The 18,877-nt window shown below is 39.2% G+C and overlaps 1 protein-coding gene across 6 annotated transcripts in view; it reads right to left on the minus strand.

Moving 5' to 3' along the window:
• The window catches only part of BTBD10 (BTB domain containing 10), a 29,974-nt gene extending 11,139 nt beyond the window's left edge, over positions 1-18,835 (minus strand). The window contains exons 1-2 of one of the 6 annotated variants that reach the window (XM_075048137.1): positions 18,688-18,737; positions 11,078-11,236 (exon numbers count right to left, since the gene is read on the minus strand). In XM_075048137.1, the coding sequence (XP_074904238.1) occupies positions 11,078-11,178 (101 nt within the window). In that variant the 5' untranslated portion in view covers positions 11,179-11,236; positions 18,688-18,737. Of the gene's footprint in view, positions 1-4,098; positions 4,239-11,077; positions 11,237-11,918; positions 15,297-17,692; positions 17,708-18,687 lie in introns of those variants that run through there. The other 5 variants (XM_075048138.1, XM_075048135.1, XM_075048139.1 and 2 more) reach the window with 5 other exon arrangements.
• Positions 18,836-18,877: the final 42 nt, after the last annotated feature.

The raw sequence follows: 18,877 nt of genomic DNA on the forward strand, positions 1-18,877 counted from the left end.
CTTAAAATATGCTGCAATAAGACATGCATCTTTAGGATGTGAAGTCAGCCAAAGGTCTATTGAATAATGTAAAAGAACTGCAAGCCTTGCTTATGGCTGGAAATGCTCAGATTTACAGTCCAAGAATAAAGATGATCCAACCACTTTCATTAGAAGGAAACAGAATTTTCCTCAGGACTTTCAATGCAATTCTGAAAGTATTAAGATACATAGCATTTCAGCATGGCTAATGTTGTCTCCTTACTTGTTTTACTTCTCTATTAGAGAAAGGTAAATTCAGTATTATGAAAATGAAGTGCAAAAGTTAGCAAGAATGAGATCGGCAAACCTGCCTTTCAAGAATAACCAACAATTTAGGAAAACATTTGCACCTTTTTCTTCCATATATATATATGCATACAAAACATAACATTTCAATAGGTACAAAATATGCCCACAAATTGTCAGAAGTGTGGACTATAGACTGTAATTTAAATCTAACTTGAAGCCAAAGTCTGACCCCTGTTTATACATGATATTCACTACTACTACAGCTAAACTTCCCAAGAAACGGCCAAACTTTAAAAACAAAACAAAACAAACAAAAAAACCCAAACCCCACCCTTTACCTCATCTGCACATTTATATTTGCTCACCATGGTATAACCACCTATCCCACAAAGGGGGTGGGTGGGTGGGTGAGTGGGGGTGTGTGCATGTGTGTGGAGTACTCAAAACACGTACATAGCAGTCCTGTGACAAAATATCTCAGCAAATCCTAATAAAGCCCCATGTGATCAGGCCTTTGTTAAAGCAGCGCTTTGATCATAGACCTGATAATATTTCTAACCACGCTGTGAGAAACCAGAGTTTTGCAGGTGCCACATTTTATAGTATCAAAATGTATGACTCACTATTTCTCAATAGCTAAAGTGTTCTAGTTGCTTTAAATAAGGGAAACACACCAGAAAAATGAAACTGAACCACTGTAGGGATATGCAGGCTTATCACGCATTTTGGCAGAGCAGACATGAATTACCCTTTAACAGAGAAGGCAATTAAAATGCGATTCTTAATCCAGAAAACCATCTAAAGCCACATTACCCTCTAAGCAGTGATTCAGAGTTCACACTGAAGCAGGGCGAACCCTGGTTAATAATCTCTTTACAGGAGTTGAGAAAAACCAGGTGCTACAGGAAGTAACACTGACTCAGCTGGCACCATACTTCCTCTTAGTCACGTCCGAATAAAGGACTAAACACACCGGGCACAACTGTTTCAGCTGTACCTTCTCAGTATTGGAACTGGGGCTACTTCTGCCTCGGTACGTACAGCCAGGAGGAGAAGGACAGTGTGCGCAGAGTGATGTGCCTCCTGCTGCCAGCCACGTCCGTCCGGACACACGAGCCATCAACTCAGCACACCGCATTACGAAAGAGGCAGAGGCCAGCAGCTGGAGGAGGACAGGATCCTTAAATATTAAATCAATTGTTTCTGAAACGGAGAGATGAGTAAATAATTTTCAAAGAGCTGCTCAAATTGCAGCTGGCCACACCATTCATTTGCTTCTTCTATGTTGTACTTTCCTCCCTTTAATGTACAGATTAATGCTAACTGTGAGACTGGCACATTATCCATTAGCCAGAAGATGCAAGATGAAAGCCAAAATTGCAAGATTTCTGAGAATTCAAGCAGTTTGGCTTGAGACAGCACCATCTGAATCATGAATCTTCACTCAATAACAGCCATCTAAAATGTCAATCTTAAATTTCATCACTGTTGAGTCACAGTACACACACACACAAATTTCATCTGTTGGATATATACCTGAAAAAATCTCAAGTTCCATTTGTTCGACAGCATGTGCACTCAGATAAATACTACCACTGATTTACAATTTTGCTCTACAATAAACAAGACCACTAAAATGAATTTAAATCTGAACAAAGAGAAAAGAAAGAGGTGGAATCTAGCATGTCAGAAGAGACAATCACTGGCTTTACCCTGCAATATTTGACTAGGAAAACTGTGCCACTGAGATACTCTATCAGTCTGAAAAAGGAACTACATTGGTTGCCAGTACATATGAAAAGACCTGTGGCTTATATTTTCCTGTAAGGAGGCTTTAGAAGAAGTTGCAAGTGTTCAAAAAAAAAAAATGAAGACATCAGAACTACCAAATAATTTTGATTTTTTTTATAGGACTTATTAATAGTATCATTTTTTTCCCCACTAACAAAGCCATTGGGGACAGGAGGTTGTTTCTGCAGGGAAATAAAAAAACCCTTCACACCATACCAGCAATGTGCAGAACTTTAACTAAAAACCTGTCCCCAGCGATGCAGGCAAGCCAAACTGGCATCCACTAGGGAGTTCCACTGTTGTGTCAACGCAGCTACCTACCTACGCGGATGGAAAAGTGCCTGACAAAAGCAGAACTGCCCCATTTGCAAGAACAGGCAAACTGTTAGGAAGCATTGTGGTTCACAGAAGCATTACGCAGACCAGATGAAAGACCAGTACTTCTCAAACAGCAGTGAACTGCCTTTAATTAGAAGCGCCAGGAAGCTGTTGGTCTCATGCAGCACCTGGCTGCCACACTATATAAATCTGTAATTTCAGTTTACAACAGTCAATGGTGCTCTGCACAGTGCATTACTTCAAGCCTTTAAGAAAGTCATTATAGTTTCAGATCTCTATCTCACTCTGAAAAGAAGTACTTGCAATTTCAACTTTCAATTAATTTCCCAGCCAATGACCACCAGCTGTGCACTGTGCTGTGGAAGCCATGGGCAATGACTGAGGCACAACACCAGCCTATAAGCAAAATTCTCCTGCATGTTTAATAACATATTGCATTTAATTTAAAACTGTAAGAGAGAAAAAAAAACCAGCATTTTAAACCCACAGCCTCATTTCCTTATTCACTAAAGCTAGAAAAAGCCCCATATACATAGACCCTCTAGTACCCAAAAGTTTATAAAGGAAAAGTAAGAGAGTCAATTACTTTCTTATAGGTGGGCGGGGAGGGCAACCCAAACAAAACCAACCCTATGAATATTTGTACACTTAGACAACCTTCACAGATGCAATATACAGTTTTTCCTGGCTCCAAAGGAACATTGGAACACTAACACTGCACCGATTCAAGAACTTTAAGTCAGTGATAGCATTTATTTCCCCCTTCAGTCAGGGATCAAGGAAGCTCTGCCTTTTAAGGGGAAGAGGCATTTTCTTTAAAAGCAGCCGCCCCACAAAGAAAACCAAATAAACTCAAGGCTTTATTTAAGCAAACCTATTTAATGTGATATAAAGGAGGAAAAAGAGTACCATTAAAATGGCACACTTGTCATACTGGTATGCTTCCCACTTTTGCAGTAAGGGAAGAGCTGTTTTTAAAAAATGTAAATCCTCTTCAATTTAATGATGCTTTGGAGTCATCTGTGGAAGGAGAGCTTCAGTTTGTCTTTATACACAACAACATATTGCTCTGAATATATTACTAGTGATTAAAAGAAGTCATTAAACTGAATTAATTCTACTGCCAAAACAATTAGCATGTATTCCAATACAAAAACTTCACGTGCATCCTACCAAATACTGCCAATAAACGTACTTGTTTTATAAAACCAGCTCTTGTCTACACAGAATTATGGTACTAAACCAATACACTTATTACTCCCCAAACCACCCTAAAACCTTATCTAAATGAAAAGGACACAGCAGTGGAATATTAACCAAGATTTTTTACCCTATTTTTCTCCCTTTATTTTCTAAAACTTATATTAACCAACTCTTCTTAAAATACAAACTTGGATCCAATCCTTTCCTAGGATGATACATATAATCAACACTTGTAGAATAGGGATATAGAGCTTTATCTATACACTAGGTTACAGATACAATGCTATAAGGCTTTAGAAGAAAAGAGATCTGTTCTGCTCATATTGCTAGGGCTTACACAACAACAATGCTTATGCCCCTCTTCCTCCCCCTGAAGTCTGTTCTTTGTCAGCAGACATTTCAATTGACCAGTGCACACAAAGGACAGTACTTTTCCTTTTCCTCATTCTTCTCCTGAATAATGCCCACAGATTATTCCTGTTAACAGATACGCACCTTCCTCTTGTATCTATCAGGGAGGAAATGCAAAAGCACGGAAATAATTTTGAAATCAGAGCACAAAGGAATTCTGTTCCTTCCAAGAAGGCAGCTTTGAAAGCCAGATCAGCATCCTTTGGCATTACTTGTTAAGTTCAGCATATTTGATATTTCCATCATTTCTTCAGTAGTTCACTGCACCATCAGCGAGCCTTACTTTTTCCTCCATCATCTTCCCCTCAAGGATAAGACATTGTAGCTATGCAGTCCATTAAGTGTTCAGAGACGCAAACCCCTCTAGATATTAATTCAATTCAATTTCTCACAGTCACTGACTCAGCCATGCGTAGTGCAATACTGACGTCTGACCTCGCAGCCTCCTGTGAGCTGAATTCGTACTTGCCGTTTCTCCATCTCTGAGCAGCCATTGGGTACCGCAATTGACAGGCAGGGTGGGGAGCATGCGAGAGGAAAGCTGCTCGGTACCGTGCCAAGTACCATCTGCGAAGCTATTTCTAGTCCTGCCAGCTTGTCGGGTTTCAGCACACAAACACCACATCCGAAAAGGTTATTGCTAACTTTCTCTTGTCACATCTCCCATTTGTGTTCGTGATCATTCAAGACAGACAAATCCATGCAAGTTTCAGGGGACAGTTAATTTGTTTCTGTAAAGTCTGCCTGGATTAATATTTAAAATGAATTCACCTTTCACTGAGTTCATAAGCAGGTACAGCAATAGTCTTTCGAGAACAAGGCAGCACAGTCTCCATTTTTTAACTAAACATCCCTTTTCCAGCAAGTCTAAGCCAGGAAAAATGTACTATGCTTTGTGACAATCTAAGTATTTGTATATAATTATACCAATCAGTATGTTTACTGATCAGAAATCAGTTCAAGTCCTGATGTAGTGCATCTTCACATCAATAGGTCATCAAATGCTTGACAACAAGTCAAGCCCACCGAGCACAAAAAGCGACAGAGCAAATTAATACACATCAGGACAAAATTTTCTAAAGGTTTTTCCTTTGGGGGAGGAAAAATTAAGCATTATGCTACAGCTTTTTTTAAATGATTCTTCTTAGAATGTCTGTAGGCTGTTTTAAGGAGCAACAATACACTGGAGGAATAGTTTAAAAGCAAGTCTTACAATAAATAAAAATCAAGATGTCATAAGCAGTAGAGTGGAAATTAAAATGTGATGAAAACTGAAGGAGCAAGGGGGATTGTTCAGCCAAAAAGACTGCCGTTATAAAGAGGAAGACAGGAAGAAAAACAAGAGACTTGTGATTAAAAAGCAGGAGAGAGCATCGGCATTCTAGACTGAAGAGTCAGCTCTTTAGACATGGAAGGAAAATTTCTGCTCACACAATTTCAATTATACCTGAGCCAGTGAATTTTCTCCTGTTTTTTGGGTCTTGTGAGGGTTCACACAACCACCTTCCCCATGCCCCAGGGGTAGAATAACTATCAGTCTTGTAAGCCTTTTCTTCCCTTCAAAATAAGCCATGGAAGACATAGCTATAATAAGCTACATAGGTTTTTCCAGCTTGCTTGCTTTCTCAGGCATATTTTTTTTTTTGCCTCCAATAGAACAGCTCCCCAGCAGCAAGAAAAAGTACAAGCACACCAGGTTCTTTCAGCACTGGCTCCCTATACAGGGTCCTTTGTCCATAGCAGAATTAGCATGTTTTGTTCTCCTTTACTCTTATTTCATGTAGGAAGAACATGCCATGAATGGATTAGCTCCTGATTCCCACAAAACTACACCTCAGGCCAGGATATGCATCCATCAGAATCTTATAGAAGCACAGTCCAGCAGTAACGCTTAACTTGGAGCTTCACATCCAGTAAGGAAGCCCTCAGAAAGAATTCTCTCTGCTTCATTTGGGGAGTGCTACAGATCTTCCCTCAGCTCAACACAGCAACTCTGTGAACACTTTCCTGCTCCAATATTCTTAAATATTCACATAAATTTGGTCTTCAGTGGGCTCTGTCAACTATTAGTAATATATTTCTTAGTAATTCAGTTCCATTTCAGGAAGGAAACAACAACAAAAATCCCATGAGTGTTCAGTTGCCAAAGGGATTTTTCAAGCAGCAAGGAATTAACCTTTAGGTAGGTATACGTTCACACCTTATGACTTCTGCCAAGCTACCCAAATACACGACCTCCATAGAAGAATACTGGTTGCCTTTATTTACATATTAATTCCTACTCCATTTTCAAAACAGGATGTTAGGTGAAAATCAAAGTTTAAAAAATTCAGAAGCATATTCTCCTTGGAACTGACAAGTACCTCCATCTATCAAAAAACAGCTTCAGAAGTTCAAATTCAAAAGAACTGGGTGCAAACACTTACTGAACTTGTATCTAACTATTATAGTTTCTACTTCAGAGCAGAAAGCAGCAGTCAGCAATGCAGAAAAGAGTCGCTCATAAAAATTCTAGGGCATAATAGTTCTGAGCATAATTGCTTCACCTCTAATATGCTTTGTGTCTTAATTAAAAGTCAGGGTCTGATCAAGTTTTGCATGATGCCAAAGTCCAACGCAAATAATAGCTGATGATATTTGGAAAAGGTCATTTGTGTGCTGGAGAAGTTCAAGAGGATTTAGTGTGTGTTTCTGCACAGAAAGTGACTAAGTTTTCCTTCTCAGCAGTGTTCACAATCTGCCATTTCAGAAATGAAGGATGTCAAAAAGGAGGGAAAAAAAACCCACCAAAGCAATCAACTGTTTAAGACCACTCACTATACTTTAGATACCTTACAAAAGATTGGTAGATTGATGTTTTTGAAAGCCATCACTGAGTGCAGCCCATTTTCCCAGATTCCAAGAACATCTCTTCCCAGCCCATCTCAGTTTCTTGAGGGCTTTACATTCTGGTGCCAATAAAATCTAGATTAAGAGATCTTGATCTGCCAATACCAGGTTGCAATTAAGAACAGGCATGTTTGCAGTTAACTTAAAAGCAGATGATACACGGTAATTCATAGGCTATGACTTGAGCTCACGGCAAAAGTAAGCCTAATTGTGTCATACATTGTGTAGGCCTGCCCCATGCTATAAAATGTTCAGCTGCATAAATCCAATTTACATGAAGAGAAATAAAACCCATCCTGCAGTGGAAAACAGATTATATATTCTGCTATGATTCAAGAGATGAGAAAAGGACCCTTCTGAGAATGCTTCACGTATTTACAAAATGCTGAGCCAAGTGGCACTTCCATTCACAACCCATGAATGCCTGCTCCCAGCATGCAAAAATATTATTAGGGAAAAAAATTCTCAGCATTCAGCATCTGCACAATAACTTTGAAAAATTTTCCACAGATGACAAGATGCTGAAGATTTTTAAAGTTTCAAGAGGTTCAAGAGTCATGACAACAGAATCACAGCACACCCACATTTTGTTCATTAATGCAGTAGTGCAGGCAGGACATTGAATTTAATACTATCTAAATAGAATGAATAGACAAAGAACTATCAAATGGGACTAAAACAGAAGCAGATTTAGAAAATTAAATCCAGGACAAATCTTAAGGAAGAGGCAAATTTAAGCCACAGATTCTTCACCACAACTCCGGAGAAAGCACTTAGTACAACAGAATTAGAATTAAAGGCTTCTAATAACAACAAAAACTACAGCACTATAGAGAAATTACATGTGGGAAACTAATAACCAATGAACAATTAAATACAAAATACAGAACAGCCATACCTAATAATGAAAATATTAATTCAGAGACCATTTACTTGAACCTTAGCTACTGTTTAGGCAATATATGGTTCCTGAAAGTTTTCTTCCATCTTTTTCAGGTACTTAAATAAAAACCACATCAAAGATTGTTGTAATAGCTTGGACAAACAAGACTGACTGTATCATTAGTTACAGTCAGATTTAACACCATATAATTTCATCCTGTCAGGCTCTTTAGATTTATACCAGAGATCATTTGCATTATATTTTTGGTCCTTATTTTCTGAATCTCTCCCTTCTGAGTTTTCCATTACATTACCCATCTCAGAACAAGTAAGAAAAAGGAGGAGAGGAAACAACAGTACAACTTGGCAGAGGTTTCAAAAATTGGACACTCAAACTATAAAGAAAAAGATATAATGCTAACCTGTAAAACTGTTTAATACATACATCCCCTTAAGACAGTTTTGCCACACGTCCTTTGCCTCAGACAGCACAGTGAAGGGAGCCGAGTCCCATGGCTATCCTTGCTGCCACAAGCTTTACACACAGAAGAACAGCTCACAGTCCTAGATTATGTTTTCTGTGAGTAGAAAATTATCTAAGCTATTTTAAGAATGTTAAGGCTGGAGGATTAAACACTCCAAAGCATGAAGAAGTGACAAGGTAAGCATCTATCTTAAATATTACTCCCTTGCTGAGATTTATTATAAAGTTCTTATCTCACCATTACACTTTTCAAACCTGAAGTATTTTTTTTCCTTATGACAATAAGGTGTATTTTGAAAGTGCAAGACAAATAAGACTGCAGTACTCAAACCTTTTAACAAAGCAGTTCTATTCCAGTTATATCATTAAAACTTATGTTTCCAAAAGCATTTTCCCCCTCACACTGCATTTTTCACAGACTTTCACTTGTCTGGAGAAAAAGTGTCAATTAAGTCAGAAATTATAGTAATATGTCTCTATTCAGCCACCCAAAATCTAATTATTTTGTTTAGGCTTTTGAATAAAGTACACTACTTTCCAATAATTGGATTCTCTAAAGTAATGAAGTATCTCAAAGGAACAAGGTAACAAAATATTTCTCCTTAATTTATTCCTTATTCTGTTACTACCTCAAACTATTAGTTAGATTCTCAAAGATTTCCAAAATGGGTCTACCTTATTTGGGGCAGGGGGAATCAGATGTTCACTTGAATACTATAACCCTACTGTTCAACATTTTATTGGAAACACAAACTGTGTTTTGCCAGAAATAGGTCCAACTTAGCTGCCATTATTTGAGAAGCATAGATTTCGTACCTTTTGATGTGTGAACCTTGAATTCAGCTCAACAGCAGCCTTTCTGAAAGGCATAGGCCGTAAGTTAACTCCTATCTGCATCAAATAATCTTTTCAGAAGGCTGCACAGCTTTTTATTTGAACATTTCCCCAAAACAGATCATCCACAACAGACCACACATGCTAAGACGTACACTGTTTCTCTGGACTGGATCTACCTAGCTTCAGCTTCCAGCTACTACACTTCATTACAAATTTGCCTACTGACTAAAGCTCATCATCATAATGCTGTTTCTGCAAGGATCTTTAGAGACTGATCAAGATGTCATTATTTAACCTTTGAGTTTTCCCTGTCTCAAAAGATATTTAGTAACTTCCATGTCTTCAGAATCCCCTCTAATCAAAATCTTTGCTGAACTGCTGATACTAGACTTCCAATAACTCCACTACATATCCAACAGCTGCATTAGCCATTACGACCACACGATGTTACCGGAGACTTATGTTCAATTGACTACCCATTGAGACAGTGTTCTTTACAGTGCCAATACCACCAATGATCGCGAGTTGATGTAGTCTACAAAAAAGGCCTACATTCTTTGTTCCTAAATGTTTAGCTTTTTATTTAGTCATATAGTGAATGCATGGTTATTTGCACCCAGTTTATCAAACCACGCAGATCACATGCTATTAATGAGTCCTTTCATTACGTTACACACCCTATCATAGGTCACCTGCATCAATATCAGTTTTAGGTTTCATTCCAGATCACCAGTCATGGGAGGTAGCATGGGATCAGAGATGAACTACATGAACTGGACTCAGCAATGAATCACCCATTTACAATCACATTCCGAGACCTGACAGTGAACAGTCCTCAACTCACATACAATGCCATATTATATCTGAACTGTTCATCTGCTGATACTGTGACACATTTTGATCCTAAATAAGAAGCACAGATCAACCACTTACCAAACACCATCATCTTAATAAAAACATCAACTGTACAAAGCTATATTCCATAAGCCTATACTGACAAGTAGCACCAGCCACCCTCTTCGGTTCTGTGTTAACCATACCATTATTCACATCACAGACAGGCCTATAATTACATGGGTCTCCCTGTGAGCCTTTTAATTATTGATGCATTCTTTTTTCCTGCCCTCTTGGATGTCTCACAATTATCCAAGATTTAATGACAGGAAAATAACCCACAATATTAATTGCTCATTGAATACTTTGGGCAACACTTGAGTCCAGTTTATCTGAATCTATGCAATAAAAATGTGAATTAAGTTGCTGTTATAGAATGTGCTCCTTAGCTCTTTTCCTATCATCTTGCAAGTGGGAAAGCTTAAATCACTAACATTTTTAGCTAGCTAACAGAGATGTTTTAGTTATATTTAGCACTTCTAAAAGGTCAAAGTACTTGGAAGATACACACTTATTTGGATGCTTGTATGTATTTCCAGCAACATGCTTCTTCACATACATTTGCTAGGTGACTAAGTGCTTTGCTTAGTTCATTTTTGAACACTATGTGCTGGAAAAACACTAATTACCTTCATAATGTCTTCAAATCAAGAAGCATTTAAACATTTTTACAGTAAGGGATGCAGGCAAAAGCAAGATCTGACACAGCTTTACAAAGAAAGTGCTACAGAACATGATACTTCCATGCAAGTAACTATTAGTTATCACCATGAACAAGCTGCACATATTTTAAATATGCTCCTTAAGAGAGAGTATCAACAACTAAAAAGTGATGAACACAAAGTAACTCCTAGTAAGCATGCCTAAAATCCCACCCGTGGCAAAACAAATCTAAGCACATATTAGGGAAGCTGACAAATCAGTTAGGTTAGAAAGTATCTTTTAAAAGAATTAAGAGTTCCCTTTAAGAAGAACTACAAAATTTATGACAGGACTTGCCACAACCAGATACAGTAGCTTTTAGAATGGACTTTTATTGTAGTTTTTGAGATGCAACAGATGGTACATAGCACCTACCTTGAATGTTTACAAAGTTTACGAGGTCTATTATGCAATTTCCGATCCCAATTCTCTGGATCGCTGGAGTTACTGTCATAAGGATGAGGCCGTCCTGCCATTCCACTGCCAGCTTCCTCACACTACTGCTCTGAAAAGCACACATGCAGCACTCACAACCTACATTAAAAGAGCAGTGTTTACCTTTAAATAATGCCACATAGAAGAAAAAATTAGACATGCAGAATTAAGTGTTGTTAGGTTTTGTTTTTTTTAAATAAAGATTACAGAAAATAGGATATACTGAAGCACAACTTCTAAATTGCATTACAATAATATTCTATACATTTTGCTGATACCTGCACTAAAAAGATTATTTTGTTACACGAAATAGGGTTCTATAAATGTTGGCAGACAACTTCAATTTTGCCACAATTCATTTCACTGTGTCCAAACAGAAGTCACTGGTTATAAAACACAAGGCAAACACATCATAATTTTCTTTCAAATGTATAAAATTAATTCAAAGAAAGATCCCAACTGTAGAAGAGAGACCAAGAGTTTTACAATCTGAATGGCTGCCCAAGAGGAAAACAGAATTAAGATTAACAGTTATATCTGAGTCCTTACTCCAAAATGGAATCAACACCAATCCTTAGGAACACTCAATAATGTAGTCCAGTTTCACTGACTTTTGCAGAAAAGTCACAAAAATTTAATTGAAAAATAGACATTATAAGCCTACCCTTCCTTGACTGGGACCCAATATTATGTTCAACTCCCACTAAAATTCATTCATAGATTAACCTTGTGACTGTCAATAAAGATAGCCAATCTTAAATGACTGGTGTTCACGTCATACCTATAAGTGATACTTGTGTCAAGAGAGTTGTATAGTTCAGAATGACCTGGTTACAAAAACAAAAAAGTAGCCACAAGTTAACAGCTGATGATTGTACAGCATCTGGAAAAAAAACCTGAATTACAGATATATAAGCCTACGATGTTTCTCTAAAATTTCAAGCTAAATATTTTAGAAACATCGTACCTCCACCCCACCCCTCTTTATCATATTTCTATTACATTCAGTGAAATTTATCCTTTTTGGAAATGAGTCCCAAAGGAATTGAGAGTTCTTTAAAACAAGTTAGCTTCTCAAATAAAATGTCCCTCTAGTCATGGAAAACAGAAAAGCTCCTCTGACAAATTTAGATTCTCTTAGCTAAATTTAGACACCCCCCCCAAAAATTATTACAGGGGAATGGTAGAGAACAAGCTTCTTAAAAATGTTAGTTGCATATGAGTTTTTCCTTCATGTTCAGTTCTAACAAAGAAAACAGATTTTATACCAAGTACACAATCCCCACCACAGGGTTAGTTTTTTTCCCTGTTACGGTTTCTACAACTAAACACACTTTGATCGGAAGACTCTTATGGTCAGGTGTCTATATGGAGTCAGGAAAGGAAAAAAAAAAATTTCTTTAAAATTACAGGAAATACTCAACTTCCTCGGGGGGGGGCAGGGGTAGTTAGAAAGCAAAAAGCCCCGATAAGCATTTCACCGCATATTACCTGGAAATTCAGGTTACCAAGGCACAGTCAATGTGTGACAATACTACACGAACATAGAAGGTTATAGGATTTACACACATTTAATCACGTGTGTATAGATGCTTAACAAGGAGAAACCTACAACCTACTTCAGAACAAAAAAAGCGTTATTAACGTGACAATGGTAATATAAATCAGTCATTACTTCAGCAGCAGTCATTCAGAACTTAGATGCAATACGACATACCGTTTTCATACACAATCAATACAAAAGTAAAGGACACTTTTAATCCTGAATTGAAACAAATTGTGTTCATTAGATTGAGTCACTTGAGCAAGATACACAGCAAGTCTTACTACTCGTGGCAACAACACGGTTTAGAACAAAAAGCAGAGACCAGCAATCTTACAGTGGAACACCACAGCTCCCGTTCTGCAATCATTCCCAGCTACTAACTACCACAGGGTCCTGCTTCAATGTCCGTATTTGCTGAAGCACCACAGTGTCGGGCTCATTTGGCACCACGTTTCTTTTCAAGCTTTTGTTTGTTTCCACAAATTCTCTCTTCCCTTTAAAACCATCTAAAAGACTTCTAAACACCTCACCCTCTCCGGTATGGACCAAAGTAGGTGCCTTATCAGAAACAGGTTGTCACCCAGCAGCTAGTTCTTACTCATTTAATTGAAGTAAGACATCAGTGTTTGAATTTAGCTTTTGCACTTGGAAAAACATGTAAAAATGGCTGTTTTTATGAGAACTGCAGCTGAAAAGACAGTTTCAAGTCACTTTCTAAAATTGTCTCACACTTTCTGCCTTCTCCCCATCTCTTATTTAATGAAAGTGACAGATTCAACAGGAGGATATAGGTTCACATACACTTCAAAGAAAAAGACTGGTTTAAGTAGGATCAATTTCTCAATCTGCTAGGATCAGTTCCTCAATCTGCTTTGCTATGCAGCTACATGCTTAAGCCACTACAAACAATAGATGACACAGAAGAACAGAAACAAACAAATGGGACTGCTCCTCATGAACAACAGTATTCCCTTTTCTCAGCTTAAAGCACAGGAGGAACCCCAGCAGTGTCACTGATGAAGTACCAAACTGGCCCACAACTCAGAACTAGAGCACAGTTATCAAAAGAAGGTAAACAATCTGGAAGTCTCCAAAGTCACATCTTGTGAAACTTCTAATACAGTTCCAAGCATGTCACACTATGAACTTGTGAACAAGAAACAGTCTTCCCTCCATCCTCCACTCAGCAGGATCTTAACAAATAACACTTCTCAAAGAAACAATTTGCTGTAACACAGCCAATTTTTTTTCCTTCTTGACCACAGTTGATAGTGCTTTTGTGCTGATTACAAATGTATTTATCAATTTTATCTCTATTTTAACAAACCTGTAAAACTATAAGGAATTTTTTTTTATGCCTTTCTCTATTGAAAATAGAAATTTTTCAATTAGGAAATACTGTATAAATTCTGTAAAGTAACCAGCTAGTCCTCCTGCTTAATTTTTAAGCACTTCTGCAAATCCATTTTTTTCCACAATAGAAAATGTTTCAACTGTGGTTCAAATAATTTTTTTTTTTCCGCATGGATTCACACTGTGGGCAATAAAGCAAGCATTTTTTGCAGAACATTTTGGCCTTGTGCATAAAACAAAAAAAACTGCAAGAGTACGTGGCCCCAAATACTATTCAATGCCTCCCATGACATCAAGGAACTGCATCTGAAATGCTGGTAAAGGCAAAAAGACACTGTGAGCACATAAAATAAGGAGAAAAAAAATCAAATCCAAACATTCTTTGTAGATCACAAAACACTGTCATATTAGCCAAACTGACTGCCATTCTAATTAGCTAATAAGCAATTCTCCAGGTGTAAAGAATGACTTCTTACCCCTCTGCAGAAAGCTAATACTCCAGAGAATTATCACAGGGAATGACTGTGTAAAATAGGAAATCAGGAAGCAGACTTTAATTTTCAAAGCTTTCAACACAGACAGCTTTCCTAACATCAACTTGAAGCCAGAATCATTACTAATTTATGAAAGTTATAGACTACTGAAATACAAGGGAATTGTAAAGACAGACACCCAGTAGCTTTGGGAAGCTAATAGTCAATGTAGTACAGCCACCCCAGGCATTGCAAGATACAGTAATTAATGTGTTTACACCACTACTTGAAGAGCTCATGAAAGGATGTATCATACACTAACTTGTGATAGCTGTAGAACAGATTACATTAAATAATACTTAAAGCATATTCAGTTCTGTGCCACGGCAAAATACAATGTACAAAAGATGTACAGCAGATTAAGCAAGAGTTAGACAACATCAGATGCCGGACAGAAGTGGACATATACTTTTGTGAGGTGCAGGACTTGCACTCTTCAAGGTACTGCAGATACAGGAAGAAAAAGATTCTTTGGAAATCTTTCAGGAAAGAAGTAAAGCTAATCTCAACCAATACCAAAACGTTTTAAGCCAGCCAGCCACCCTATATTTACTGAAAATACTTGTAAGGCTGCAAAGCTCTAGGGTCTTACTAAAAAAGATGAAAATATCCTGAAGTTTTGAGGCAAAGGCCCAAGATGCCATCTTCTGGACACCAGCTCATCAGGTGGAACAAAGAACTGATTGCTCCAGCTGTCTGTACAGAAGACAGCGTTCAGGTAACTAACACGTAATACTTCAGGCAGCTAGCTACTCAGCTTTAAGCCTTGGTCAGAAGCATTTCCTAAAGTAGGACAGGTTTCAGAAGCTCATCTGCTCTAACCTGCTCCATCAGCTATATACACTGTAAATGTGAACCAGGAGAATCAGAAAGATCCAACAGACAAGTAACCAGCTAGGACAAAACTTGGCACTAGTTGTGACAGAAAAACTCCAAGATTCAGATTATTTAGACTGTCTGTAAGGGGTGACAGTCTGCTGTTCACTGCCTCCAGTCGGCAGAGCACAAAAGCAGCAACAACAACAAAAACTAACTTACAAGTAAGATTTACTGGGAAAGCAAGCACAGTAACATTACATCCTAATTAAGAAATACAGTTCAAAGCACACATGCTCATAATGCAAACCCATATATCATGGAAATCCATACCTGCCAAGTGAGTTTCTTGCAAACTATCAGCCACAATTCAGCCACATAAAGTAGCTTTATAAGTTATCATCACTGAAATGTTATCAAACTGACACTGATTAAAGCATAGCTAAGAAATATCCTCTGCAATACAGTCTCAACATTAAGACAGTAGGTCAGGATTGAAGCTTCTCTTAATGAGTAAGAAGTGGAGAGAAAAAAAAACAAAAACAAAACAAGCAGTCACGGGAAGCTGATGATATTCCTAAAAGGAACATGATGATAAAACACCCATCTGATACCAGAAGCCTAAAAAGCAAGAGGCAGATAATTCCCAACTCCCACTCTGTATTAGGATTCATTGTGTAAAATCAGCTTAGGTCTACCTGTAAAAAGCTCAGTGGATTGAGCAACTTCTCCCACGCAAAAGCAGAATCGTGGTTATCACTGCAGGAAAAAGGAACAGAACCTAACTTCTTGCCAATACTACTAGCACCATGCCCTGGGACCTACCAATATAAAACAGAAAACAGACATAGGGCTTTATAACACTCAGCATCAATGACAAAACAAATAGCATGAAACAGAGTATCAGGTAGATTTCTTGAAGACACAAGCAAGGTCTATACCTTTGGTTGCACCCAGCAGTAACAATACATGTCAGTGAGCAAGAAAATCCCAAATAATTTTTCACATTTTAAATTAATTCTAAATTAGCTTTTGATTTTATATGTATTTTAAAGAGATACATACTTTTATTGATAAGCAACAGCACCAGGCCAAGATTTAAGCAACACTGCTAAAGGAAAGCTGTGCTGAAAGAAATTAGCACATAATGGGATTTTGATTCTTTTGTATGCATAGAGGACAAAACAGCCCCAGCCTCAAGCATACAATCTACGCAAGCATATGGTTTACAACAAAGTGACAGAAAAACCAATGGTGATGACATCTGAAACTAACTTAATAAGCAGTGTCATCCACACGAGCTGTTTACCATTTTCAAATGCAATAATGCCTAAAAGAAAAACTGGGCTTCAAGAAGGAATTTAATACATGATACGAGAGCTACTTTTAACTTGTTGTCTTTCTTAACCTGCACTTTCCCTGGCATTAACACACTGGGCAAAAGCACAAATACAAACACGTGCTGAAAAAAAATCATAAGAACAGTCTCAAACAGCATCATCAGGAGATGGCAATGATGACCACAGGCAGGATGTAATAGACCACAATGAGGTTTTGAGACAGAGATGGTACAAATCAAGAGGTAATATGCAAAGGCTTTTGACAGATGTGTGTCTTAATAGAAAAAAAAAATCGTCTGTGATGTATTGGAAGAAAGAGACCTAGTCAAAGGCAAATCCACACTGACAGACCTGCAAAACAAATACAGTGGAACAGTTTTCCTTAGCTACAGAGAAATGGTTAAGAAAAGAGGAAAAAAAAATCAGCCAGTTGCTTTTAACTGTAGTTGTGTTCAAGCTATAGGAATTCAACGTAACCTACACAAGGTTTAGTGGGCATGGTTGATGGTTGGACTCGATGATCTTAAAGGTCTTTTGCAACCTAAACTATTCTATGATTCTAAGATGATGCAGACAGATTTTTAATTCAGACAAAAGAAAACAAGTGTGAACTATCAGGTTATGAATTGTGAATAGTGTGAGGCTGATAATTTTAATTGTATTTCTGGATCATCTAATTCAATAGCAAACTGAAGAGAGAAAGAGAGGGTCTTCCAGGGAAAGGATCACCAAAGCTGAAGCAACAACAGAGATAAGTACTCTTTAAATGAATCACTGAAGATGATTCATGAAGAAAAAAGGCAAATAAAAATAAGGAGAACAGAGATGACGGTCAAAAGGCTACCAAAAAGCCAGGTTTTAAGCATGTACTAGAATTTGTAAGAGGCAGGCAACAGTAAAGAACAAAAAGATACAATGCTCAAGCACTACTTTGGACAAAGAAGCCAGACAAGTGACAGAAACAAACCTGGAAAAGGTCTATGATGGAATTGGATCCAAATTCTGAAAGAAAAGAGTTCTAAAGTGACACATTTGATGGAATCAGAGATAAAAAGGAAAAAGATGCAGAAGCAATAGCTAAAAACAAAAATGAATTTAAAGAAAAAAGTAACGATAGGCAACTGCAACACATAATTGTACTATGACAGATTTATCATACAAGCAATTGATGTTTTCTGCAAATAAAATACAGTTACGTGGAAAGAAGTTCTATAAAGATATTGAACGCATTGCAAAATCACTCAAGTCGGTAAATCAACACTCAGTGATTACGTAAAATAAGTATGCTCAGGAATTATATGATTGCCCTCAGGCAGTCCCAAGCAATAACGCTGTTTCCGTACAGCCCTCATAGCAATTGCAGGTTTTACCAATAAACACAGGGTGAAACCCAGCAATTTAAGCAGTGTTCAGCCTACTCATGACACCACACGGCACAGAGTTACCAAGGCACCGAAGCGACCGGACGAAAATACTCTTTCTGCGATGCTTTTAAAGCATAAAAGCTTCAGCGCACGGTCTGTCTGGGGCGACAGGGACACCCGAAGCAAGGCCCGCGGGGGTGCCACGCCTCAGGCGGCAGGCTGAAGCGCTCTGAAACGCCGGTGGGCGACTACACCACCGCTCCGGTCCCTCACAGGGGCAGCGGCCGCCGCCGCTCGCCCGGGCCGGCAGCAAGGCAGACCCACGGCCGGCCCGGCCTCCCGCAAGCCCCGAGGCGGGGGCGGGAGGGACGGGACAGCCCAGGAACCGCGGCCGGCAGCCGGGCCGAAGGGGGACGTCGCCGTCCGTACGTTCCGCCGGCTCGGCCGCAGCGGCAACGGCCCTGGCCGCAGGGGAGCGGCCCGGCAGCCCCGGCACACCGCCTCCGCGGAGCGGCGTTCCGCGCAGCCGGACCGGACCGGGCCGGGCCGGGCCCCTCCGTCGCCCCTCCGCGCCGCGCCGCCTCCGCCCGCCACTCACCCGCGCGGCGCCGCGGCCGAGCCACCGCCTCCCGCCGCCGACCGGCCGCTGCACCCGGGCCCGGCAACCGCCGCCAGCTCTCGCGAGAGCCGCCCAGCACGCGGAGGAGGAGGAGGCGGCGGCGGCGCCGAGATCTCACGAGACTGGCGGGGCGCGAGGCGACGCCGTTGCTAGGGGCGGGCCGGCGCTG

This window comes from Buteo buteo, chromosome 16 (assembly GCF_964188355.1).
Source record: "Buteo buteo chromosome 16, bButBut1.hap1.1, whole genome shotgun sequence".
Classification (NCBI taxonomy): domain Eukaryota; kingdom Metazoa; phylum Chordata; class Aves; order Accipitriformes; family Accipitridae; genus Buteo; species Buteo buteo.